Below are 24614 nucleotides of genomic sequence, written 5' to 3' on the forward strand. Positions count from 1 at the left end.
TTTATACTTGAAAATTACAGCTAAAAACAGGCTTCATTTTAAGTAGAATTGATAAATATTCCTGGAATATTTCTTGATGTCCCTCCGCCACTTCTGAACCATCTGTTATTTTTGTTTAGAATTCACTGTCACAGGGAGAAAGAACATACTGCAAACCTTGGTTACACACAAAATTATTTATTAATAAAAAATAGAGGTCTGTTTCACTTTCACTGTGTTTTGCAGCACTAGGCCGGCAGCGGATGCTAGTCTGATCTCATCCTCCCGAGTTTTCTGTACAAACGAACGCGGCGGCACAAAGCATCACAGGAGAACTAGACATTAACCTTTTCCACCAGGAGCTGGAGTACATGGCACTGCGTCACCAGCGTGGAGCAGTACTTATTTGCAGATCACATCCACATTCAAAGAAATGATTATAAAAGCACATTCTTATAAATTACAAAAAAATAAAATAATATGCTCACTCCTGTTATCTTAAATTCTACTAATGCACCAATGTAGGGGCAGGATGTGAAGGACGGGCTGGACCTAGAGAACGAAAAGCACTTCTGAACAGCGCGGGCACATACACAGCGCCCCCTGATGACAGCTGCAGATCATTTCCAGTTGATTATTTAGTATCGGTTGTTTCTTGCTGATTTTTAGTTTTTGGATAATTTTTCCCTTCTTTTTTGCAAACTCAATCTTTTTACTGAATTTATACCTATTTTCAATTTTTTTCTTCATTAATTTCAAAGAGACCAAACTTAAGTATTTTTTTGCCGATATCATGAATTTTTCATATATATCATTTCATATATACATATAAATGGTGTCTTGTTTTGAAATTAGTGAAAGCAAATATATTTTTTTGAAAAGACAAAATAAATAATTCAGGCCACATGAGTAAAGACGATATTTCATGGATTCCGCTGGGTGTCGTTGCAACCAGGAGGGGAAACATTTAAATTAAACTAAGAGTGGTCCTGGACATTTACACACAGGAAAGAAGATAAAAACGGAAAAGTGTAGGATGATTCTGCTGATCGACCAGACCCTGACTACCTGAAGACCTAGTTTATTGCTAAGAGCAACACAGGATTCTTGAAGCATTTGGACATGTTTCATCTTCAGCGACCGCCGCTGATTTGTTGTAAGAAAATAAATAACATAAAAAAAACAGTATCAACAATAATAAAAATGGGCGGGAGGGCACATCATAAAACTGTGTTTAAATAACTGCACCATCTGCAACTCATTAAGCTGACAGGGGCGAGAAGCAGCTCCAAGTGCTTGTTTTGATAGCTTTATATCGTCTGTTCTTTTAAAACATAGATTTCTGCGGGCAGACGGGGTGACGGATTCGGTACCGGCGGCCGACATTCTCCCGAGCTTGATTTTAAATTAGAAGAAAAAAAAATATATATGCAAGCCAAGTGATTCTAACAAATGAGAGGGTCAAACCACACCTCACAATTATGACCTCGCCTGAGAAATTGAAATAAATAAGAATAATAGTTTGGAGGTTAAAAGAAATCTCTGGAGCAAAGACCAGTGGCCCATTCCATCTAAATCAGACAGTAGCGTCTTCGTGTCTGACCAATAAAGAGAAATGTACAGCTTTCGGATTCTTCCCGTCCTTGTTCTGCAGGAGACAGTCCCTTTGGCTGGAGAAGGAAAGCACGGCGGCCCCGAGGAGACCTCTGACAGAGCCCCTGCCGTCCAGGAGGACGAGGGGATGCGGCTCTTCAGCGTCACTTGGGGAACCTGACGACGTGGCTCAGGGCCGGGGTGAAGGCGGGTTTGTCTGGAGGGCCGCAGCCCGGATGGACTTTGGCGAGGAAAATGTGGGAGTTCTTGTAGGGCGGGGGCGGGTGGGAAGATTTGGTTGGTTGTGGCGGCGCCGGCTGCGGCTCCTTCGGGGGCGTGGCCGGCCTCTGGAGCTCTAGCTCTTCTGTCTTTGCCACCCCGCCCTGGATGTCCACCTGTGGCTGCACGCAAGGGGTCGCCGAGGTGTCAGGCCGAGCGGGGGAGGGGAGCGCCACTCGTCCGGACGCGAGGCTCGTCTCGCCGGGCCTCTGCATCTCCACTTCCCCCTTCCCCTCATCCTCCGCGCCTGCCGTGTGGTACTGCTTGAGGCGGATGTGCCACGCCAGGCTGCAGACGGCTGACACCGTCTTAAACTGATGGATGACGTTCCTGGGGATGAAGTAAATGTCGTCGTCGCAGAGCTGCGCTCGGATGTAGCGGATGCCCTCCCTCCTCAGCTGGTTGAGTTTAGCGTCATCCACCCACTGGACACACTGCACAGAGATTGACAGGTGTCCTGGATTTAAAGGCCGAGACGCACGTGCACAGACGAGCATGCACAGACGAGCAGAGGCGAGGACCGAGCTCATATTGGTCCTCGTCCACTGAACACGTTTCACCGAGGCTGCTCAGTGTATGACGAAACAGGAGAGGACTCTAAAACATGGCTGCCAGAGACAAAAGGGTCGATCCAACCATCTGAGGTCACCTGAGCAAAACCGCTCGATAAATTCAAAAATAATCCCATAGAACCGCCGTTTATTTGAACCGAAGTGGAAGCGGCATCACGACACAGTGCTGATTCAGGAGTTTAGCATTTGCTGGATTTCTACTACCTCCTTAAACTCCTTCCGACTTTGCGTGAAAGTTGCAGGAGCAAACAAACGATCACAAGCCGATGGAGAAAATCTGATAAGAAAACTGACTCTGAACCTGCACTTTGCGGTTGTAAACCATAATATTCAAAAGTTTGTTTTTTTCCGTTTGGATTTCAGCAGCGGCGCAGACGGTAATGAGTGGTGCACCAACCTGAGACACCGGCGGCTCGTAGAGATCCAGCTGCAGCCTCTGGACGACATCATTGAAGTCACCGGCGTGGAAACACACCACGTCTTTGGTTATCCGAGGTCGATTATTCCTGCAGGGGAGAAGAAAGTGAGGATGAAGTTACTTCTCTGAACCTCGAGCCGCTGCAGACACCAAAGTGTCCCGGTGGGTGCTCACCACTCTCCGAAGTGGACGGCCTTCAGCACACCGACGGCCGCTGTGCTCTGCCAGTCAAAACTCTGCCCGACGTGGTCAGCGTGGGCCTTCGTCCGGTCCTCGAACAGAACCTCCCTGGGTTCGCTCGCCCGGGGCAGGTAGTGCAGATTCTTGATCTCGTTCATGGACCTTGAACAGGAGGATATGAAGGTTAGACAGGCTTGGGGGGGGGGGGGGGGGGCTGCACAAAACAATGCAGCTCTTGCATTTTCCTGATACCTGCGGCGCTTGAATGGAGACTTGGGCATGTCAGCGGTGGGAACCATTTGTTCCCCCGGCCGCACCCACATGATGGGCCCGTCGTCGCTCTGGGAGCGGCAGTCTAGCTTCAGGCTGGAGAGGCTTCCCCACGGCAGGGTCATCTGCGGAGATTGAGGGGCTTTCAGAGCTTTCATTGAGCCGCTGAGGCTGATGAACCTCTCAACTCGGGCGGCCATAAATTGGCCTGGAGCTCCTCACTGCCACCCACCAATAACATAGCGGGGGGGGGGGTTAATTCATTCATTCTTTGTCCATCCTGCCTCTCCTGCACTCAGGGTCATGATGGGGCTGAAGCCAATTCAGCTGCCGAAAGGCGGGGTTTAAAGCTTGGACACCTCACCTGTCAATTACAGGGCTGCATCACAATGCATCCAACCATTCACTCTCATTCACACCTGTGGACAATCCTATTTAAATATCATCACATATAGAAGATGAAACTTGTGGGAGGATTCTTAAAATCTAAACAATTAGGTGTGAACGAAAGGGTGAACGGTTGGATGCCCCTCAATGTGGCCCTGTGATTGACAGGTGACCAGTCCCGGCCAAGGTCATCAGGGATTGCCTCAAGCCCCACCGCAACTTTGTGTACAAGATTACAAGATGAGCAGCACCTGAGTGAATGAACAAATGAATGAATGAATGAATGAAATCTGATACAGAATGGCTGATCTCTCTGGTTTGGACGTCTTTTGTTCATCATAGATTTCCACGGTCTTAAACTGCATTCCTGACAATTTTTTCGGACCCTCTGACCTCATGCAGAACTTGAGATCACTTTAATTTTTAATTCTATTTGCAGCAGATCTTTTAAAGCAGAATTATAGAAACACACAACTGTGTGTGTATGAGATTAACCATTTGTTTTCCCCCTATTGTGAAGTTTTAAAATGGAAATATAAGAAGGACCTTGAGGAAAGGGGACTCCTCCAGCATGTCCAGGAACTCGGGGAAATAATCTCCAACCTCTTCGTCCACGGCTCCGACCAGGCTGATCTGCCTCATGGGTCCGGCCCGGTACGTTCCCGAGCAGTAAGTGCGGTTCACCTGAGGGAGAGGCTCATGTAACTATCTGCATTCAAACACACAAAACTTCAAAACTCTGAGGATGTTGCATTTTGTGTTATGAACGTCTGACACACCATTCTGGCTAATGCCGGTTAGCTTTCTGCCCTCTGACTGTGGCGAAAACAGTCAACATCACACAATATGGAGATGCTGAAGCAGATCCAAGAATCCCAGATTGAAAGACTAAAATTAAATTAAAAATTACAATTGACATTTAGAATTAAAACTCACTCATGCTGAGTGCTAACCTGAAAATTTAATGATTTGGATGTATCCAGCTGGGAACACTAGGACCTTGATGCATCAATGTCTTCCAGTTAACCAATGCAATACAGTAGGGCTCCTGCACGGGTGGCAAATATGACTACTTTTGATTTCATGGTGTTACAGTTGTCCAGAGAATTGGGCCTGCCATCCCCTCTGCAGAAAAAAGCTCCTGACAAAAAAACAATCAATTTTCACATTCAAGCTACATCTGCTGGAAAATGCTTTTGCTTTCTTCCCTTACATAAATCACATTCCATGGTAAAGACACATCAGTGTTTTTTGTGACATAATCCTCATTGACTCAAACCTCAAACACCCACTCGCATGGGGAAACGTTTTACTCCCCCTTTTTTTTTTGGTAACGGAGATTCTTAGTTAATCGTTCTCAACCTATTTCACCCACTAACTTCCGTTGGAGGCTGTTGTTCAACAGTATTGTTTTGAAATAATTTCCAAACTCACAAGGAAATGGAAGATTCCCCAATGACTCTAACAGAGCAGGGACGCAGGAAGCCTGAGAAAAAGGTGACTTTTTCCAATACACTTCAGAAAATCTTGAACTATGAAACCACTTCCTCTTCAATTTAAAAACAAGATTATACACAAGACTGGAGTTTATCATACATTAATTCTTTATCAATATTGCTAATCCTGTACTGGAGGTCACAGGGGAGCTGGCACCTATCCCAGCTGTCAGTGGGCAAGAGGCGGGGATCACCCTCGACCGGTCGCCAGTCACAGCTCCGCATATAGAGACAGGCGACTGCTCACCCTCTCGTTCACACGTCATACAAAGACATAAAACCATTTACCCTCTCATTCACACACCTGGCAATGTAGGGTCTCCAATGAACTTACTGCATGTTTTTTGGACTGTGGGAGGAAACCGGTGAACCCCTCACATACACAAGGAGAACATGGAGACTCAACACAGAATGGCCGCCTGTCGGAATCGAACCAGGAACCTACATTGAAGTTTAAATGATACTCAATGCGAGTGGCTTGAGCTTAAAGTGCTCATGCTCCAGTTTCAGCAAACCCTCCGCAGAAGTCAAGCTCAGATGACCTCACTCTCGGAAGTGAAATCCTCATGTGAGGACATGACATTCAGGCTAAAACAGAAACCATCTGCTAAAACAGAGCAAAATTAGCCTCGTTCTCATAGTGCTGTAAACTCTAGCACCGGTAAAACTACGGAATTTGAAAAAAGCACATCATGGAATTACACGGCAGTGGATCTCGACTCGGAAGTGACCCAGGCAGAAAGAAGCATTTGCTAAAAGAAAGCATTTACTAAAGTATGTGACAAAGAACAGGGCTGTTTGTGAGCACTTCCAACAGAAAACACCCAGGGTTCTAATTTAGTGAAACAACAGATTCTACACGTTCATATGTTTTTTGTTGTCGTTTTGGGCACAACAAGCCATTTGCCATGGACTGCATCTAAGATGGTGTCTCTATGATGGAAACCAACAAACATCCAACCTCTAAAACATTGTGGATGGATAAATAACTCGATACGCCAAGCGATAAAAGCTACCTTTTCTACTTCTGGTGTGAGTGTCCACTAGGTTTTTCACATACCTGAGTATGAAAGTTAGCAATGGTAGTGGTCTCAATGTCTTTCTTGCCCAGTATCTCCATTTTGACTGGCGTGTTGGGGAAGTTGAAGGCAAAATAGTCCAGGAAGTCAGGAAGATATGCCGCGGCGCTGTGCACTACGGCCAGAGCGTAGCCGGCCGCTCCTTTCGGCTCCTCTGCGAAGGCCAGCTCCAGAAACTCCTGGGCAAAGCACTCCATCTCAGCCGGGCTCAGGCAGGCCAGCTCGTCGGCGTAGGCGTGCAGAACAGACGCGCCGCCGTTCGCCTGCCTTTCCTCGTGAATGAAGCGCTCGTAGCAGGTGCCTGTCTGGAGGCAGGAGCTGCGGATGTAGTGGTCTTGGTGGGAGAGAAAGGGGGCGTGTCCGAGTTTGTGAGCATGGAGGTAGGGCCGGCGGTTGTCGGCAGAGTCCCTGCCCCGCTGGCATGCGCTTTGGTGCTTCACGCTGCCAGACATAGAAGAATCAGAGCGAATGGGCAGAGTAAGATCCACCCCCTGCCCTGAACATACTGTTTGAACTGCTTTGTTGTTCATGTGTCGTACCTTCTTGGCACTGCGCTCGTCCTCACGATGCTGCTTCTTTTTCTTTTTCTTCTTCAGGATATATTCCTCCAGTGTAAGAGACTTGACGTTCTCATTGTGGGGCCTCATCTCTGCGGACACCAGGAAAAGAGCGGGTCAGGAGGAGAATCCACAACACATCTAGGTGTGATTGAAAACATTCTAATATATCTTTATATACACACGTTTGATATAACAGTTGGACAGGGATAGGCTTTGGCCGGCCCCCGACGCTGAGAGTATATAGGTAATGGTGATGTAGGTGGTATAGGGGATGAATGACTGAATGAATATTTGATTTTAACAGCCAACAGGAAAGGATCAGTAATTTTATTCATGAAATATAGGATTAGATTCTTAAATCCACATTCCCTTGGCATTGTTCGGTGTTCACCTTGAATATATGTCGAATGAAAGTTGAATGTCGGATACAATGTCACTTTGGGGTTCTCTCGTACAAGTTGTTTTTTGAATCACAATCCAAAGTCCAACTAAGACATGGATGGATTTTAACGTCTGAATAATTTTTAATTTGCAACTAAACAGCAAAACCTGGCAGCTCCGTCCCGGGTGTGTATGTAAAGCAGCAGGTTACAAGTATTCTACGCTGAAATCAATTAGTATAGCAACATTTAAACGCCTATAATTGCAGCTGTTCTAGCGGCGATCTTGTTTTAATAACTCCGTTGTGTAAATATTCGTATATGTGGGTAAACACACCTCGACAAGTTGACATCCAAACCAACAAGATGAAATACTTGAGGCGAAATATTCACGGAAAGGATGGATCAGTTTATCTTGCAAGATAGCCATCCAGTCCTCTAAAGTATTTTATTTTAACGTCCAATTCCCTCCGTCGTTTTGAGATAATCACAAACAGCAGCTGCTTTCCTGCTCACATCGTTTACAGACACGTCGCAGTTCATTGAAAACACCTGTTCCGCCCCCTGAACATCTGCCGGGCTAACCAGTGCCCGAACACGTCCATGGGGCTCCGAACCGGCCACAGGATTCTACTTTCTTTGACTTTAACGTCAATCATGCGGCGGAGGGATACTCCTGCTTGTGGGCGCGTGGGGAAACGGTAGTTTCACAAAAATGATTGAATATACATTTGAAAAAGGGCCATAAACTCACCTTTCTTTTTCTTGGGCTCAGTGAGTTTCACGTTCGCCTCGGCGTTTTCCTTCTTCGGCTTTATTTTGGCGTCTTTGTCATCCCGCGGCTTGGCTGCGGCCACTTTCAGCGGGGTGAACGTGAAGAGCGCGGCGGGCTCCGGAACCGGACAGCGCTTCTTCTGCCGCTGCTGCGGCTCCGGCACCTTCCGCGGCGGCGGGGGGGCTGTTGGTGGTGGTGGCGGCAGCGACGGCGTTTGGGGCGGGGGAGGCGGCAGGTTCCTCTTAGGGCCGCCGTGGTTTTGGTGCGGGTGTCCGTGCCGGTGGTAATTCTGAAGGACGTGGTTAGACGCAGCGAAGTTGCGAGGCTGAGGCGGGTTTTGTTGCGGCTGAGGCGGGTGGTTACTCCGGGGCTCCGGGTGGTGGTGGTGGTGATGATGGTGATGGAGCTTCACTTTCTTCGCCTCCTTCTCCAGCCGCTCCCGCTTCTCACCCTCCACCGACAGGTCCCTCTTCTTCTTTTTCTTCCTCTCTAGGAGGAACCTCTCGTAGTTTTCCCTCATCTTTTCCTCCGCTGCCTTCGTCCGGAGCACGTCGACTTGAGCTGCCATCTTTGCACGTACCGCACATTTAAAGGGCTCGAGGTCTCCACTGCGCACGTCCGCCAAATACTTGTAGTCCTGCCGTTAGTTTTAACGTTGGCCCGTTTGTTATGTGTCCGTTGCGCCTGCGTGAACTCAGGAACGCCGGGTAGTGTAGTTCTCAGTCGAGCGGGACTTGTAGTTCGATGCCGCACTGACTGCGTGCAGCCCCGCACGCACGCACTCCCGAACGGATGACGTAATGGTGCATCCTCCCCCGCCCCCCCCGCGTTTTCACTCTTACGCATTAATTATATTGATTTCAATGAAGAAAAATAAATATGAAATGAAATAAGAACACCCGCTGACGAACTTTTGTGACATGTGATTTAATTTCTTATTTAGTTTTTGTAAGCGGGATCCTGCATATTTTCTTGACTTGTTAATTGACTTGACTGTTAATTATTTGATTATTTGTGTTATAAATCACAGATTGATTTATTTGAGAGATTGTAAATATCACGTTTGGAGTTCTCCCCATGTCTGTGTGGGTTTCCTCAGGGTTTCCTCTCTCAGTGTGAAAACCTGCGGTAGGGTTAATGAAAATAAAATTGGCGAAAATTGCCCAGATGCAAATAAGAGTGTGAATGGTTATCTATTTATGCAACCTTGTGATTGGCTGGCGACCGGTCCAGGGTTTACCCCTCATCTTTTTCCAGCTGGGATGGTCTCCAGCAACCCCTGCAACCCTGAGTAGGATAAGCGCTGGACAACAGATGGATGGATGGATGGATTGAATTGTAAAAAAAAGGGAGAAGATACAGCTGTACATAAGGTAAGGTGTTGCCCCTCGCCCCTTAGATGTTATGATGTCACATAGGCAAAAAGTGCTGCACGTGACATCAGATAGGGTGAGCTTGGATGTCACAAGTGGAGACTCAGTCAACATCAATGATCTTAAGCAGGACTTCAAGCCCACCTACATAAAACCACTGAAGGAGAAGTCTTAACTTCTTTGTTAAGAAAACATGTAATGTAACTTTTGATTTATATTTATATACAAATATTCATTCATTAATTCATCCTCTGTACCCCTGTTCCTGCAGTCAGCTTTGGGGTACTGGGGCCTATCCCTGCTGACATTGGGTGAGAGACGGGGTTCACACACGCAACTATAGACAATACACAAATATTTATTGCCCAACTACAGCTTTTTAACATATGTCACCTCTATTTACTCTTTCTTGGCGCACAACAAAAGCAGAAATGCTGCACTTTAAACTCATTTGCAAAATGTACCTGAAGAGACTTAAATATTATATATCTAAATTTCATCAGCATACATTTTTATGTTGTTTCGAACATATTTTGGATAATTTGGGCAGATTACTAGTAAATGTACGAGCTTAATTAGGCTTCATGTTGAAGGGTGTGTCATATGAAGAAAAATATATGTTATCAAACAAATAATGGTGGAATATAAAAACAGAACATTTCCCACTGAAAAGCACTGGTAGGATAAAATACTACTAAACGGTAACAGTCATTACAAGTACCTTCAAATTACACTCAAGCATGCTGCTTGAGTAAATATACTTAGTTACTCATCATTACTGCGTAAACAGTGTAAAAGCCACGAGAGATAAACAAGTGAAGGTGATAACAAACACGATTTGTTTTTACTGCAAGGGGGAAGTCTGATGAAGGCGAGTAAAAGAAAAAGATACGTCGGCCATATTTATTCAGTAAACCTTTATTTATCAGTGCATGAACAGAACGCCATGACATAATTTCTTTTTTTTTTCACCCAGCTTATAGTTTTTCCTCTCATCTCCCTTAAAAAAATAATGACACCATTTACAGAGGATTCTTCTATTTTTCTTTTCCTGCATGAAGGCATTATTTTCTTTTTTTTTTTTTTTTTTAATACAGGTGCTGTACAATTTTATAAACATTTACAACTACCGTTACGTCCAAACTAACTTTTCTCTGATGAGTTGGAGCGAAGCAAGGCCACAGTATCATACATGGTCATGGAATGAACAGTCAGTAAAACAATAATCAATCGTATCGACATAACAGCGCGGTCAATAAATTAGCTGATTGATTGATTGATTGATCGATCACACGAACTGTTTGCATCCTTCAACGAGCAGCACGGCTTGTGTTGTAGTTACAGTGCTTCAACCACTAGATGTCGCCACACTCCAAAGAAAACAGTTCCTCAGAGCTCATCTTCATCTTTTTAAATTTATAATTCCATCTTTTTTTTATCACTATTTGCCCAACTTGTTTATAATTGAACTGGATTTTCTGGAGAGTTTCTTTCTCTTTCTTTTTTTATTTTTTTTATTAATTTTAATTTTTTCTCACAAAAATGAGACGCACGTTATTTCCTTCATGGCTAATAAAGTAGAAATATAATTTTGTTCGGGATTTTTATGGTTCGCGCCTGTGTGTGCGTGTGTACCCTCCCTCCTCCCTCGAAACAGAAAAATAAAAGATCGAAAAATATAATGTGGAAGTAAGGATATGTTTATGCATGCCTTTGTTTATGACGGCAAAAATACAAGCTTCTCTTCGAGAGTCTGAATTGGCCAAAGGCTGGAGATTTCACATCTTTACAATCAAGTTCTGTTAATCGTTTTTCTAAATTAGGTGTCGATATAAGTGTATTTCTTTAAATAATGCTTCTGTTCTGATTAAGTATATCGAGTCGATGCTACAGTGATCGCTAAAATATATAGGCCGCACGCACACGCACACACACGCACACACACACGCACACACACACACACACAAAGCAGGAGGACCTAAAAACACACAGCTGCTAACAGTAGACAACATGAATCTGACGGTGGGAGCAAAACGCGCATCCCGTCGTCTACCTGTGAAGTCCACGCGTCCAGAGAGACGAAACTGTTTACACGTATGATATTTGTTGTTTTTTTCAATAAATTACATTATGCTGTTTTTTTTTCTTTTCTTCAAAATCATTAACACACATGTGACAAACATCTGGACGACAGAAAGCACGAGTTTCCGGTCCGCTTTTGGAGAGCTCAGGGAAGTCCGTCCATCACCCGGTCATGTAAAATGGGGTGGAGGGGATGGGAGTTGCAGTCGCACGCATGCGTGTTAAGAGAGGAGGAAAAAAAGAAAGGGGGGGGTTAAAATAAGAAAAAAAAAAAAAAGAGCAGTCGCGCGCCGGCCTCATAAATCTGAACGTGAACTACAAGAAACTCCTCTTTTCTTTCCCGTGGGAGATTAGGACAGAAAGTGATCAGGCTCGGCCGTTAAAAGACGTCCGGAGAGCCAATCAGTCAGTGTGATTGAATGGAGGTGCCTTCAGAGTGACAAGAAAATCCTTCATCACGGTGGAGGAGCGAGACGGAGCGGTTCGTCTAATTACCCACGCTTGGTTCAGTGAGTGAACACAACGCGAGAGCAGCTTCTGCTTATCAGCCCGAGTCTGGGATTCGGTGCGAGATGAACCGCCTGTCTGGTGGATTGCCGTACAAAAGCCGGTGTCAGCAGCTTGATGCCGCCCCGCCGAGGAGGGTGTGTTGGTGTGTGTGAGTGGGGGGAAACAAAAAAAAAACAAGTGACGTCACCGGTCACACGGAGAAAGTAAATCCTTCCATTCTACCGGTTCATTGGCTCAGCTTTCTGTGAGGCATCATGGAGGGTCATGGGGATGTGAGGGATGGGGAGGGGTGTTTAGATTCCTTCATAGGCCGCGTCCACCTGAGACTGGATCTTGGTGGAGCTGGGGACCTTCCAGGGGCCGGGGGTGATGGGCGTCTTCTTGCCGGCGGCCGCCCCGTTGCAGCCGGGGTCCTGCACGCTGCTGCTGGAGCCCCTGGGGTCTCTCCTGCTGGCCTCCTGGTGCTTGGTCTCCCGGTGGTCCTGGTCGCCCCTTTCTCTCGGGCTCCTCCGGCTCAGCGTGCCGCCGTCGGCGTCCGACCCCGCTCTCTCCCTGTGGGCGTGGGGTCTTTGCCCCGCCGCCTCCTGCTCGGCCCGTTTGCTCTTCTTGTGGTGCTCGCCGCTCCCCCGGACCCTCTCCGCGGTCTCTGCCGCCCCTTTCTCTTGCCAGCGGGACGCCTCCTCCTCCTTGTGTCTGCGCTCCTTCTCATCTCCGGGGCGGGCGCCGGGCTGCTGGCCGGCCGGGCGCCGGGGGCTGTGCGGCTCCTCCGCGTTCTCCTTTCTGGAGCCCTTCCTGGGGCTGGACGAGCGCTGCTGGTCCCGCTGCCCTTTGGCCTTCCTGTCCCTGCTCATGTCCTCCGAGGACCCGCCGTGGCACTCCCCTGATTTGCGTGGGCTGTGCGAGCGCTCCGCCGAATCCGCCCGCGCCTCCGCCGCCGCCTTGGCGCCGGCTCTTCTGTTCTGCGTCGCCGGGCTGGTGGTGCGTTTGGGGTGGCCGTGAGAGAGCTGCTGCCCTCTGGACCTGCTAGCCTGCCGCGCTAACTCCTTCCCCGCGCCAGGGGACCCGCCGTCCCCGTCGGGGGCGGCAACTGCGGGCGTGGGGTTGGACGTCTCGGAGGCGGAGAGGGAGCCGGAGGGGGGAGAGGCTGGCGTCGGCTGGCCGTCGCTTACGGAAAGCCTGGGAAAGCTGGAGGTTGGAATGGTTACTTTGTCCTTAGAACCTGAGGAGCAAGCAGCCAGGGGTAAGAGACCAGCGGGGCGGAGAAGCTATTAGCTGAGCGCTAAAGTAGAGCTAGCACTTTAACTTCTAACTACACCGATTTCCGCAAAAACAAAAGATTCCCCACAGAGCCGGTAACAGCACTCTAAAGAGGTTTGAAATCTACTCCATCAGCTGATGACACGGCCATCATCACCACCCACGCTTGATTTTTCATCTCCCACCCTCCCACCCCACCGTGAGCCGATAAGAATCGCACAGCTGTGACTGAGAGCAGACAGTCGGTGTGTGTGCATGTAACTGTGTGTATGTGTGTGTGCGTGTATGTGTGTGTGTGTGCACAGCAGAAAACCAGAGACAGAAGAGCGATGGACTCGGTGGTGCAGAAATGAGCTTCTGGATTTCTAGGAGCCAAAGCTCGTAGAAATTCATCCGAATTTGATTTTTCGTTTTTTGCTGCTTATTCTTTTTTTCCCTTTCGTCCAGGGACTAAAAGGAAAAAAAAATGGCCAATGCTAGTGAACACACACGGATCCTTTCAACCTGATCCTCCCTGATTTACCCGTATGGTCATTGACCATTGAGGTTCCCCCTCCAGGCATCATGCCCAGGATAAGGTGTGTGTTCAGTAGCATCAGAGTATTTTTGGGGGGGCTGAAACCCCTAAAAATCAACTCCCTCCCCAGCCCCTCAGCGGTGCTCCTGCAGGTCTGTTTGTTCTTCTAGGACTCACTGCTTTGGTGAAGCCCCCCCCCCCCCCCCCCCCGCCTCCCAAACCGGGTTGAAAACGACTCTAAATTCCAGAATGACATGTCGCCCGAGTCGCCATCGAGTCAGGATTTGGAAAAAAAAAAAAAAAGGAGGTTTACCAAAGTTATTATGGACAGACCAAGAAAAGCAGTGAGGCCTTTAGTGATGCTCTGGTTTCATGTAGAAGCACAGGGTGGAAGAAGAGTTCAGACCTATAGGAGGAAGAGAGAAACAGAGATAGAGAGCCGTGCCCACGTGGAGGACGGACAAAGCCACCGGGGAAAAACAGGAGACGCAATGGTCAGGATGTGAGGTGGCGAGAGCAGGACGGCGGGACAGGAGCGGAGAGGGGGGGAGCTGGTGAAACATGCATGAGGCTACAGAGACGCAGCAGGACGTCAAGCATATCATTGTGCGTGTGTGTGTGTGTGTGTGTGTGTGTGTGTGTGTGTGTGTGTGTGTGCGCAGCGACAGCGGCGTCCGCTCCCCGGTTCGTCACTCACAGTGATCCGGGACCAAACCCTGGCCGGCTCGGAGCAGCAGGTGGACCTTGTTGCCACCGGCTTGGATCAGCTCGATGGCGCGGGTGTGCGTGATGCCCTGCGTGGCCTCGCCGTTGATCTCCACGATCTGGTCGCCGACCTGCAGCGTGGACATTTATTATTTTTCAAGACGCGAGAAGAGAAATCAATGGACCGTCCATCTTGCCTCGGCGAGGATAGCAGATCGGGAACCTGATATCTTAATCCGGATGAGCCGTTGGGGACGCGAAAGCTAACGGCTAAGGGCTAACAAAACAAACATCCTTATTGATCCTCCTAATCTAGACCTTCCCTGGTGTTTACCAGCTTTGTCCGGTTATAATTTCCAGGTTTCATTCATACTTTGTCATCTTCTCTTTAAGCTACTTCCTCCAGGATGGATCCCATCCTCCCTTCCATCCTCTTCTCAACTAACATCATGTCTTCTTTCTACCAATCCATAAACCTCCTCTCTGGTCTTCCTCTAGTCCAGGGGTCGGCAACCTTTACCACTCAAAGAGCCACGCGGACCCGTTTCCCCATAGTAAAGAAAGCAACAGGAGCCACAGAACCCTTTTGACCCGGCATATAATGTAATTTTTTTTGCCTTTATGCTATGTAAAAACAAAATGTGTGTTGCATTTTTTTTAAATCAATGACCCGCATAGAACACTAAACTACATATCGGCATGCAAAGAAAACCTTCTGAACACTAAAAAAAAAGACATTGAGTCGAAGGTTACTTTTCAGCAGAATACTCTCTATTTGAGTCGTTCTTACATTTATGAAAAAAGAAACCAAAAAAAAACCCTGATTTATCCACCAGCAGCAAACCAAAAGTGCCATCCTCTCTGTGTGATGTCACCCTTTTGCTGGCGCGTGCAGCAAGAGCGACAAAAATATCTTAACATAGATTTATTTAAATGTTAGAAGATCGCCCTAATCTTCAAATTTTCGAACAAACTACAATACAACCTTCTCTCTCTATAGATCAGATTATCATCTGCAAAGCATCACAGTCCATGGAGATTCTGTCAAACAAAAAGGGGTCTCAGAGCTGATCCCTGATGCACTCAGCTAACTAACACCGTAACTACAAGCCGCTACCTTTTTGAGAACTGCAGCTTTTACAACGATGCGGCTAATTTATGTTGTTTTTTTTAATCGGGTAATTAGGGGAACGTCCTTCTTCCAACACCATCACAGTGGACAAACTGTTTCGGCAAACCCATTCGCATTTATGATAATTCTTCAGATCAGCCATTTTGCACTTTTTGCATACGCCCCAATCATGAAAAAGACACGCAGAAATGCATTCCGAAATTGATCAGTCTGCTGCACATCTGTTCAGGTAAAAAAGCCTTTTGTGTTACGGACCGTATTTTCCGCACTATAAGGCGCACCGGATTATAAGGCGCACCTTCAATTAATGGCCTGTTTTAAAACAGTTTTCATACATAGGGCGCACCACATTATAAGGCGCATAGAATAGAAGCTACAGTAGGGGCTGGGGTTGTGTTATGCATCCACTAGATAGAGCTGCGCTAAAGGGAACGTCAACAAAACAGTCAGATAAGTCAGTCAGTCAAACTTTATTAATAGAATACAAACCAACGTTCTGACAACTCCGTCCAATCCCAAAACAAGTTAGTGCATTCACAGTACAGTACCGTACGTATTGGGAGCTTTTACCGAAATTTGCGCCGCCTTCGCTGGAAACAATACATTTCCAACTGCATTTGTCACAGTTCAAAGCATTTCATGAAACAAAAGCACCAAGAAGGACCGCCTCTAAATTCATTGACGTTCATGTCGCTAGCTAACACTGTTGCTTTCATTCGAATAGCGACTGTAGAGACGCCTCTACTTGCCGCTCTCTGTTCAGCAACCCACTGTTCAAGTTTGTCCACCAACTGTGGCCGTCTTGCTTTGTTTCCTAGGAAACTCTGTTTAGTCTTCTTTACTCGGCGCAGGTCATCCTGCCGCTTCCCCCACTTCCGTACAATTGATTCATTAAAGTTGAATTCTCTCGCCGCTGCTCTATTTCCGCGTTCTATTGCGTGACTGATCACCCTGAGTTTGGAATTCCCCTTTATTGTGACACCCCCTGACTATGGTAGCCATAATTAACCAATATTGATCCATATATAAGGCGCATCGGATTATAAGGCGCACTGTCGTTTTTTGAGAAAATTAAAGGCTTTTAGGTGCGCCTTATAGTGCGGAAAATACGGTACTGGTAGTTGTAGATGTTACCGTCATATACTTAATGAAAGGTTTTCCATATAATCTTAATAACAACTTGCTGTGTTTATATCACATGTTTCAACGGGACACTTGTCTTATAGACAAGTATGGCTGATTTATATTTAATCTATTTTTTCTTTTAAAAATGAGCAGGCGCGGCCTATATAAAGGTGCACTCTATAGTCCGGAATTTACGGTATTAACATTGTCAGGTATTGAGGGTGGCGCATTTTGGCCGAAGACTCACGTGTATCCTGCCGTCTTTGAGAGCGGGACCGTCCTCGGCCAGGCGTAGGATGAACAGACCCATGTTGTACTCTTTCCCCCCTCGCAGGCTGAAGCCGAAACCCCTCTGGCTGCGCTCCAGCTCCACCACGAAGCAGCCCTGCGCGGAAACACAGGCCTAAGCTAAGTGACGGGGAAGGAAGTGACACGGCACACGCTGGGCGGGGGTGGTCTGCTCCAACCTCCCATTTGATAACACCAACAGAGATGAGGAACACGGCAGTGGTGGCGGCGGCGGCGGTCTCACCTGCTTCGGCCCCGATGTTATGAGCGTTCCCGTTTCTCTCGGTTCGCCGTTCCTGTGCCGGAGGAACCACAGGTTGGAATGACTAAATACATTCAAAAAACAAATATATGTGTTACTGCAGTGGCAAAGGGGGTGGGCGGGAAAACCGAAAAGTAAACTATTGGTGGCTGCTTTATAACTAAAATGACTCAAAATAATCAAATGGTTGCATAGCTTGTTAATTACTAGTTGATAATAACTTCAGTTATATCGGGGTATAGGCTTTGCACGCAGGAAGCCAGACGGAAGGCGCTGGGCTCTTCTCATTTTCAGGAACAAGAAGCAGCTTTCAGCAAAAGTTGATATTAGAAAAATGGCTGACGGAGGGGAATATTTGGGAGAAAAATTTACATTTTTTGGGGGGGGAGATTCAGCACCAACACACACACACACACACACATACACACACACACACACAGGCAGACATTGCTGCACACCTCAACATCCTAGTTGGCGCTGTTATACTTACGGGGACTCCCATTCACCGCAAATAAAATAATCCTAATCCCTAATCTAAATTAAACCATGCTTTTCACTTGCTTCTTGACGCCTTTTACGATTAATAAGCAAAAAGTTTCGCTTAGTTTAGTTCCAGAGCAGGCTTGAATATATTCAGTTGGAGCAGAGTCTGTGTGTGTGTGTGTGTGTGTGTGTGTGTGTGTGTGTGTGTGTGTGTGATATAAAACACTTGCAATGTGTTCTTGAGTTTGAATTCAACGTCTCCTCCATCGAGGAGTGGGTTCAGCTTGGTGATTTTGGGGATTGATGTTAACTAAGCATTAGCTCGTAGAAGATTCGTCAAAATCAGAGGATATGAGCCAAACCGCCAGATACGGCGGTTGACATTTTAACACGTTGCGTTCAGGTGCAGGAGATGGCCAGCTGAGCGTTTGTAAAATATACAATTTTGTTGGACGATTTGCTTAAAACAACTACAACAACAACAAAATAATGCTAATGATAATAATGCTAAGGGTAAAATATGGCTTCTGCTAAACACATGACCAGTGGACCAATCGGATCACGACCAGGTCAGACTGTATGATAATGTTAGACGTGACAATAATAACGCTATTTCTTCAAGAGACCAGCAAACGTAGTAGATTTACATTTTCAGTCAACGCCACTCTGTTCTCGATCATCTGATGACATCGACCCGGCCAGGTCACATGATCCGTCTCGATTCTTCGCCCATCACGAGCAGGCTTGAACCCCCCCACCTCCCGCCCCACCAGCCCCACGGCGCTCCACGGCGGTCGACTCAAATCCCTCAAAGCGTCAAGCCGACTTCTGCAGCTCAGCCACGGATAAAAAAAAAAAAAAAAAAAAAACGTTGAATGCGCTCTTGGCTTTCCGACGCTCATTACAAGGCCTGTGCGGGAGAGCGAGCCGCCCCGATACGCCGCCCGGGGGGAGGAGGCGGGGGCTCGAAGCCGCCGAGTTCACGCGCCTTACAGGCGACCTCGCCTCGTATCTGGCTCGGACCGACACGCGCAAGATTAGACGGGTGGAGGGGCAGCAAAGGCATGGATGGAGTTAAAGGACTACAGTAAGGGGGGGTGAGGGGAGAAGAGTGCTGCTTCAGCAGTGGATTAAAAAGTCCGACACAGGTAATCTTAAAAAAAAAAAGAGAGCGCCAGATCAAAGAAAAAGCTCGACTCTCTTTTAATCCCCACCCCCCATTTCTCCGCCTCCCCGGCTAACAAGGAGAGAGCAGCGGCTAATGGGCCGCGCGGCGGACCGTACCGTGCAGAGAACCCAGCTTTGCAGAGGATCGGTCCAATTTACAGCGGAATTTTGGCAATTGGCTTTGTCTCTGCGCCGGTGTACGTGTTCGTGTCCACACGCACCTGTCTGAGTAGCCGGGAGGCTGCTGGCCCACGGCTCTGTGCTGCGCCGACGGACTCTGCTTGGCCGAGTTGGTTCCGGATGGCGGAGCGCTGTCTGCAAGATCACAATTCGCACAAACGCAATAGCGTGACGGCGCCGCTCCGACAACGCCGCTCCAAAAGTGCCACTCCTCCCATCCCGCCACGATACACCCACACCTACCGTCCTCGGGCACCACGGTGAGGGTGACAGAGTTGCCGGCCTCTTTGATGAGCTGGACAATGTCGTTGTGCGAGAGCTCCATGATGGACTGGCCGTTGACGGCGGAAATGCGGTCGCCCACCTTCATCTGACCCAGGCGGTCCGTCGGGCTGCCCTCGATGATGCGGCCGATCTTGTGAGGTATAACTGAGAGCCGACAAGATCAGAGGGTCGAACGCCGGTTCCCACCAGAAGGGTAAACGGATGAAACCGGAGCGGACGCTCACCGCCGGGCGGGGGCTTGTTCTTGGAGGTGAGGATGACGAAGCCGAAGCCCTCGTTGTCTCGGCGCTGCAGGGTGACTTCGAAAGCCTCCGGACGGGACGGGACTGGCCTCGGCGCTTCGGAGCGGGGCGTCTTCGGGGAGCCGCTAAGCGTGACGGGCGCCACCTGCTGAGGCGGCTGCTGGCCGCCGTTCTCCTCCGGGCCGCCGTCTGATGCGAAACGAGAGATCGCGCGTCGGGATTACGCCTTTGCGACGGCCGACATAAACCGTAATCCATTAACAAACGCTCCCTCGGATTCCCGGGATCCTTCCGTAAATAATCTACAGGCTCGGCGGCCTTATCGCCGCATTTACCGCACGCATGAAATACAATACCGCTCCATCTCCGGCAGAGATGAAAGCTGCTTACAACTTGTTCTCCGTAAAACAAGCTTATCTACCTCGCTCCCTCGCCGCACCTTTGTTTTGCTGAGTCCCCATTTCCATCAGCCGGGCGTTGGGGAATCTCTCTAAACCCTTGCTTTGAAAGCTCCCCTCCTCCTCCTCCTCACTCCCAGCCGACGTGATTGATGCTTAATTTCTGCGATGTGATCAAAAGCCCGTTGTAAGTAATTTCTAAAAGTACTTGCACCATTCACGGAGTGGTTATTTGTAGGGGGTGGGTGGGGGTAAACAAGCCTGAATGCAGAGAGGGGCTGCCGCCGATGAAAAGGAGAAACCTCAGCATGTTCTTTTCTTAAAAGACATCCTTTGAGATGCAAATCAGCCTCGGCGGAGAGGCGCGCATGAAACAACGGCTTCGGGAATCTTCTCCCCAGATTCCACTTTTTCAAAACTTTAAGAAATATTTCCCCCCAAACTCAATTTTCTCTGAACATCGCCGACTCGGATACATCAGCATAAACTCGGAGGTATCGAATAAGAGGCGAGGAAGTGGCCGAACCTGCGTGCGTCAGTTTCCTGCGGACTGTTAGCATGACCTGGCCGTTGCGAGCGGCGTTGGTCATCAGCTCCAGCACCTGCTTGTGCGACTTGCCCTTCACCGGCACGCCGTCGATGCACAGCAGCTCGTCGCCGGCCCGCAGCCGCCCGTCCCTCTCGGCAGCGCCCAGCGGGACGATGGCGCCAATGTAGACCTGGTGAAAACCAACGGAAGCAAAGCGGTCCCTTAATTTACAAATAAACCGGAAAAGTACACTTATGACACCAAAAATTTGGGTTGACAAAGAAAAGTTGGGGAGGCTGTATGTGAGTTGAGCTTTCCAATTGGACGGCCGGGGGTTCGATTCCCGACTCCTGTCCGCACTTCGAAGTATTCTTGGGCAAGAAAACAAATCCCAAGTTGCTTCTGATGGCCTAGTTAGCGCCTTGCATGGAAGCTCTGCGTCCAATGGTGTGGCGCTAATGCTATCTATTGTGAAAACACTACATGAATCGGGAACAGTTACCATAAAGTGTTAACAAGTGGCTAACCGCTAGCTGCGGGACGCGTTGCAGCGTCCATTGTGCGAATGCCCAACTCTTCACTTCTTGATTCTGATACTCAGGACAGAGTGGAACGATATAGTAGAAAAGCATGAACAAGGCGCTAGCGTTTTGGATATTGCTTTAGGGCACTGTGGTACAGCACATCCGTAAAAAATAATTACAAAACATGAACTCAAGAGGTCTCAGGTTGTTTTCGGCCTCAAAAGGGTCCCATCTGGAATTTAACGGTCATCAGTCATAAATCACAACCGTTTTTTTGCCACGGTGAGTGAAGTTTGTTCACAGGTAACCAAATCGGGAAATACCTGGTAAGTGACGAATTTGGACCTTCCGCGATAATCTCTGATGCGTCCATTTATACAAATTTGATTGATTCTTTTTTTTTTTATACACAATAACATGGGAATAAAAAAGGGGCCCTGTGTAACACCACACTGCAACAGAGTTGCATAGAATTGAAAAATCTTTCAATATGTCCTTCCACAGAATGACCTTCTTGTAAGATGTGATAAAAACCAAAGACCCAGATGGATCCAACAGGAGTTTTTACCACAGTCAGTGGCTCCAAGGGGATTATCTCAGCCCGAGTGAACGCAGTCTGGTGCTCTGACCCGCACTTTCCTCCGACTAAAAACAACCGACTGTTACATCTGGTGACAATTTTTTTTTTCTTAACACTTTCGCAGTGAGCGCGAATCTTTTTGAGAAAAGCATTGCATGCTTGCTTATTCTTTTAGGGAAGTTGGGCACGTACACTATCAACAGAATAGTCACGTACCGGCACAAACACACTCACACACACTCACTCACTCACACAATTGATGGCTCAATTACAGGCGTGGGTTTGTCCCCGATGTCTGAGTCACAGCATCAAAGAGCACCCTTGAGTTCCATTGGTGTTTGTTACTGAGGTCATTATAGTATTTATCGCTGCCCCCTTTTCAGCGCTGAGTCGAGGGGATCTTATTGGGTCTCCGGATCAGCTGGGTCGTCTGAACCGTTTTTATTTCCTCACACCGCCACGATACCCCTTGCCTAGCCACAAACAGCACATGACGCTCGAAACCACAGTTCCAAATATGCATTTGCCTTTACATCACATTACAGTCATTTGGCAGACGCTTTTGTCCAAAGCGACCAACAAGGAGTGCAATTCAGTCACCCGAGAGCCGACGTACCAGTAATCGGAAGTCAGAAGTGGCCACTCAACCAAATAGCCATCTCAGAACCATATACATGCATACATTCATTTCTTCACTTTTTTTTTTGGCTGGGGGGTTGGGGGTTAAGTAGGGTAGTGCTTGGTGAAGAGGTATGTTTCCAGCTCAGGGCGAAAGATGGGCGGCGACCCCGCTGTTCTGATCTTTTTCGGGAGCTCGTTCCATCAGTGAAGAGCCAAGAGAGACAAGAGCCGAGACCGGTTCGATTGGCTATCCTGGAGATAGGACGGGACTGTCCCGTTCACCACCCGGTAGGCGAACACCTGGGACTTGAACTTGATGCGGACGGCTACCGGGAGCCAGTGAAGGGACATAAGAAGGGGAGTTGTGTGGGAGAATTTGGGACAGTTGAACACCAGGCGGGCTGCCGCTTTCTGAATAAGCTCCAGAGGCCTGATGGTCACCGCTGGAGCACCGGCAAGGAGGGAGTTGCAGTAGTCCAAACAAGACTTTTTCCCGCAAGCCTGTTCCCTCCGGTCGGAACCCGAGTTCGGACCCAGCACCTACCGGCTGATCGGGGCCCTCGCCTCCCAGGACCCTGAAGCCGAAGCCCGACTCCTGGCTCCGTTTTATGAACACGTCCAGGTCCTTCGTATTCGGAGCTGGAAGGGAAGAGGCGATAAGCATACCGGTTAAAATGTATGTTATAATATTTATATGATGTAATATTACTGTCTAGTATTCACCAGGCATTTTAACGCAAGAGCAGTTTAAGGTGCTTTAGAGCGGAAAATGCAACAGACGTTGGAAAAGTTTTCTCTTCTAGGGTTTTATAGTCTATTCGCCCCAAGGTGTTTCGACGCTGTAAAATGAGCACGGCGTGACGTAAAATGAAACTGGTGTCTTCTTCGGCGGGTCGTGGTTATTCTCCACAAGATGGGATTGAATCGTAAACTGGAGTGATTTTTTTTTAGTTCTTCTAAGGGGTACAATCTCATTTTGCACAGCAGCGGGGTGCTCTGGGCACAGGAAGTTCGGGGGGTAGGGGGTGTACGGTGGCTGGGGGTGAAAGCTGCTTGATTTACATGCATGAGTCAAAGTGTCAGGAGGAAAAACAAAACCAACTTTAAACGATATAAAAAGAAAAAGCACATTTAGACGCTTGATAGAAATGCAGTACAGTAATACCTTGACTTACAAGTTTGATTCATTCCACGGCACAACTCGTAACTCTACGACGTACCGCTAAATGTAACTTGCACGCTATGCTACACTTTATCGCTAAACTTAATTTAGCGACGCATTGAATTGCCGGTCCTCTTATTAAAATGATCGAACCGTTTCCGATCGGCTTCGAATTACTCTTCCGATCCCTTGTCTGCCGATCTTCCCGCCATCTGCTGCACAAAATCCCCGAAAATGCGTGATGCCTTCTCACAGATGATGCTCTCGGTCACGGTATCTTACCGACAACAACTTCTCCATCTCTTCACGGACAAGTCTACAACACGGACGCCTCTTTCATGTTTTCCCCTGATTTTCGCTGGGCTACTTTTAACTGTTTTGAAAAGCCACTTCAGATCTCAGCTCATATCATAAGGAAAAAAAAATGATAATCGTAGCTTGGAAAACTCAAGTTGATGCAAATCAAGGTTTCACCGTACTTAGAGAGGTCAGTGTGTAAGGGGTGCAGAACTTAAAGAGTCCAGTATTTGAAAGCGTGCACATACGCTGGCTGTCCAACAAGGCTCTGGACTTGAGGTAGAGTTCAGATGCGTCCGGTTTGGGCGAGGAAGAGCGCAGGCCAGCGGCGGGGTAGGGGACCGGGTTGGGCGCGGCCTCGGCGTGAGCGAGCGTCTCCGTGCTGTTGACCATCTCCTGTCGGTGGGGCTGCGTGGTCGTCGTCGACGCCACCGGCGGCGGCGGGCATGGGTGCACCACCTGCTGGGGGGGTTGGGCGGCGGGCTGGGACTGGGGCGCCGTGCACTGCAACCATGACGACAATGACCATGACGTCAAACAAACCAAAGATGAAGGTTTTTGTTTTAGTTTCGAATGCCGCGACGTCTTGGTGTGACCTTTCCACCGTAGTGATCCCGATCTCACACACTCACACACACACAGAAAAGCAGAAATATCCTTTTACTCCTGATAAAGATCCAGAACAAAAAAAAAGTCTCTTTTTTCTGGTAGTCCCATTTCAGTGCTGGATTTCAAACTCTGGTTTTAGGTTTAGCCACTAATGCAACGGTGGGAGAATATGACGCTGGAGGAACTGTGAAAACTTGATGTCACGTTTTTGACGAGGACGGATTCCCCAGCGTAGCCAGCGGAGGGAGAAAAAAAGTATAAACAGATTTAAACTAACGGGATTAAATTGGTAAGAGGTTCTACATGTCACTTCGAATA

The 24614-nt window shown here is 48.1% G+C and overlaps 2 protein-coding genes across 5 annotated transcripts in view; both read right to left on the minus strand.

Annotated features, from left to right (window-relative positions):
- Positions 1 to 641: 641 nt before the first annotated feature.
- On the minus strand, positions 642 to 8603 carry rsbn1 (round spermatid basic protein 1). The gene is made up of 7 exons (XM_086158891.1): positions 7948 to 8603; positions 6235 to 6902; positions 4225 to 4362; positions 3274 to 3416; positions 3016 to 3183; positions 2821 to 2929; positions 642 to 2285 (listed from the first exon to the last, which is right to left on the minus strand). Exons 1-7 carry the CDS (start codon positions 8534 to 8536, stop codon positions 1737 to 1739), a joined length of 2364 nt encoding a protein of 787 aa, XP_086015017.1. The 5' UTR covers positions 8537 to 8603; the 3' UTR covers positions 642 to 1736.
- A 1640-nt stretch (positions 8604 to 10243) lies between these two features.
- The window catches only part of magi3a (membrane associated guanylate kinase, WW and PDZ domain containing 3a), a 111587-nt gene continuing 97216 nt past the window's right edge, over positions 10244 to 24614 (minus strand). For 3 of the 4 annotated variants that reach the window (XM_086158896.1, XM_086158899.1, XM_086158898.1), the window contains 10 exons: positions 23936 to 24191; positions 22773 to 22867; positions 20501 to 20693; positions 19559 to 19765; positions 19293 to 19478; positions 19091 to 19184; positions 17202 to 17253; positions 16917 to 17054; positions 14405 to 14543; positions 10244 to 13152 (listed from right to left, as the gene is read on the minus strand). In XM_086158896.1, coding sequence (XP_086015022.1) covers positions 12227 to 13152; positions 14405 to 14543; positions 16917 to 17054; positions 17202 to 17253; positions 19091 to 19184; positions 19293 to 19478; positions 19559 to 19765; positions 20501 to 20693; positions 22773 to 22867; positions 23936 to 24191 — 2286 coding nt within the window. In that variant the 3' untranslated portion in view covers positions 10244 to 12226. Of the gene's footprint in view, positions 13153 to 14020; positions 14114 to 14404; positions 14544 to 16916; positions 17055 to 17201; positions 17254 to 19090; positions 19185 to 19292; positions 19479 to 19558; positions 19766 to 20500; positions 20694 to 22772; positions 22868 to 23935; positions 24192 to 24614 lie in introns of all 4 variants that reach the window. The other variant, XM_086158897.1, reaches the window with a different exon arrangement.

Source organism: Fistularia commersonii, chromosome 14 (genome assembly GCF_037954325.1).
Source record: "Fistularia commersonii isolate RoL2024-O1a breed Wild chromosome 14, RoL_Fcom_v1.0, whole genome shotgun sequence".
Classification (NCBI taxonomy): Eukaryota; Metazoa; Chordata; class Actinopteri; order Syngnathiformes; family Fistulariidae; genus Fistularia; species Fistularia commersonii.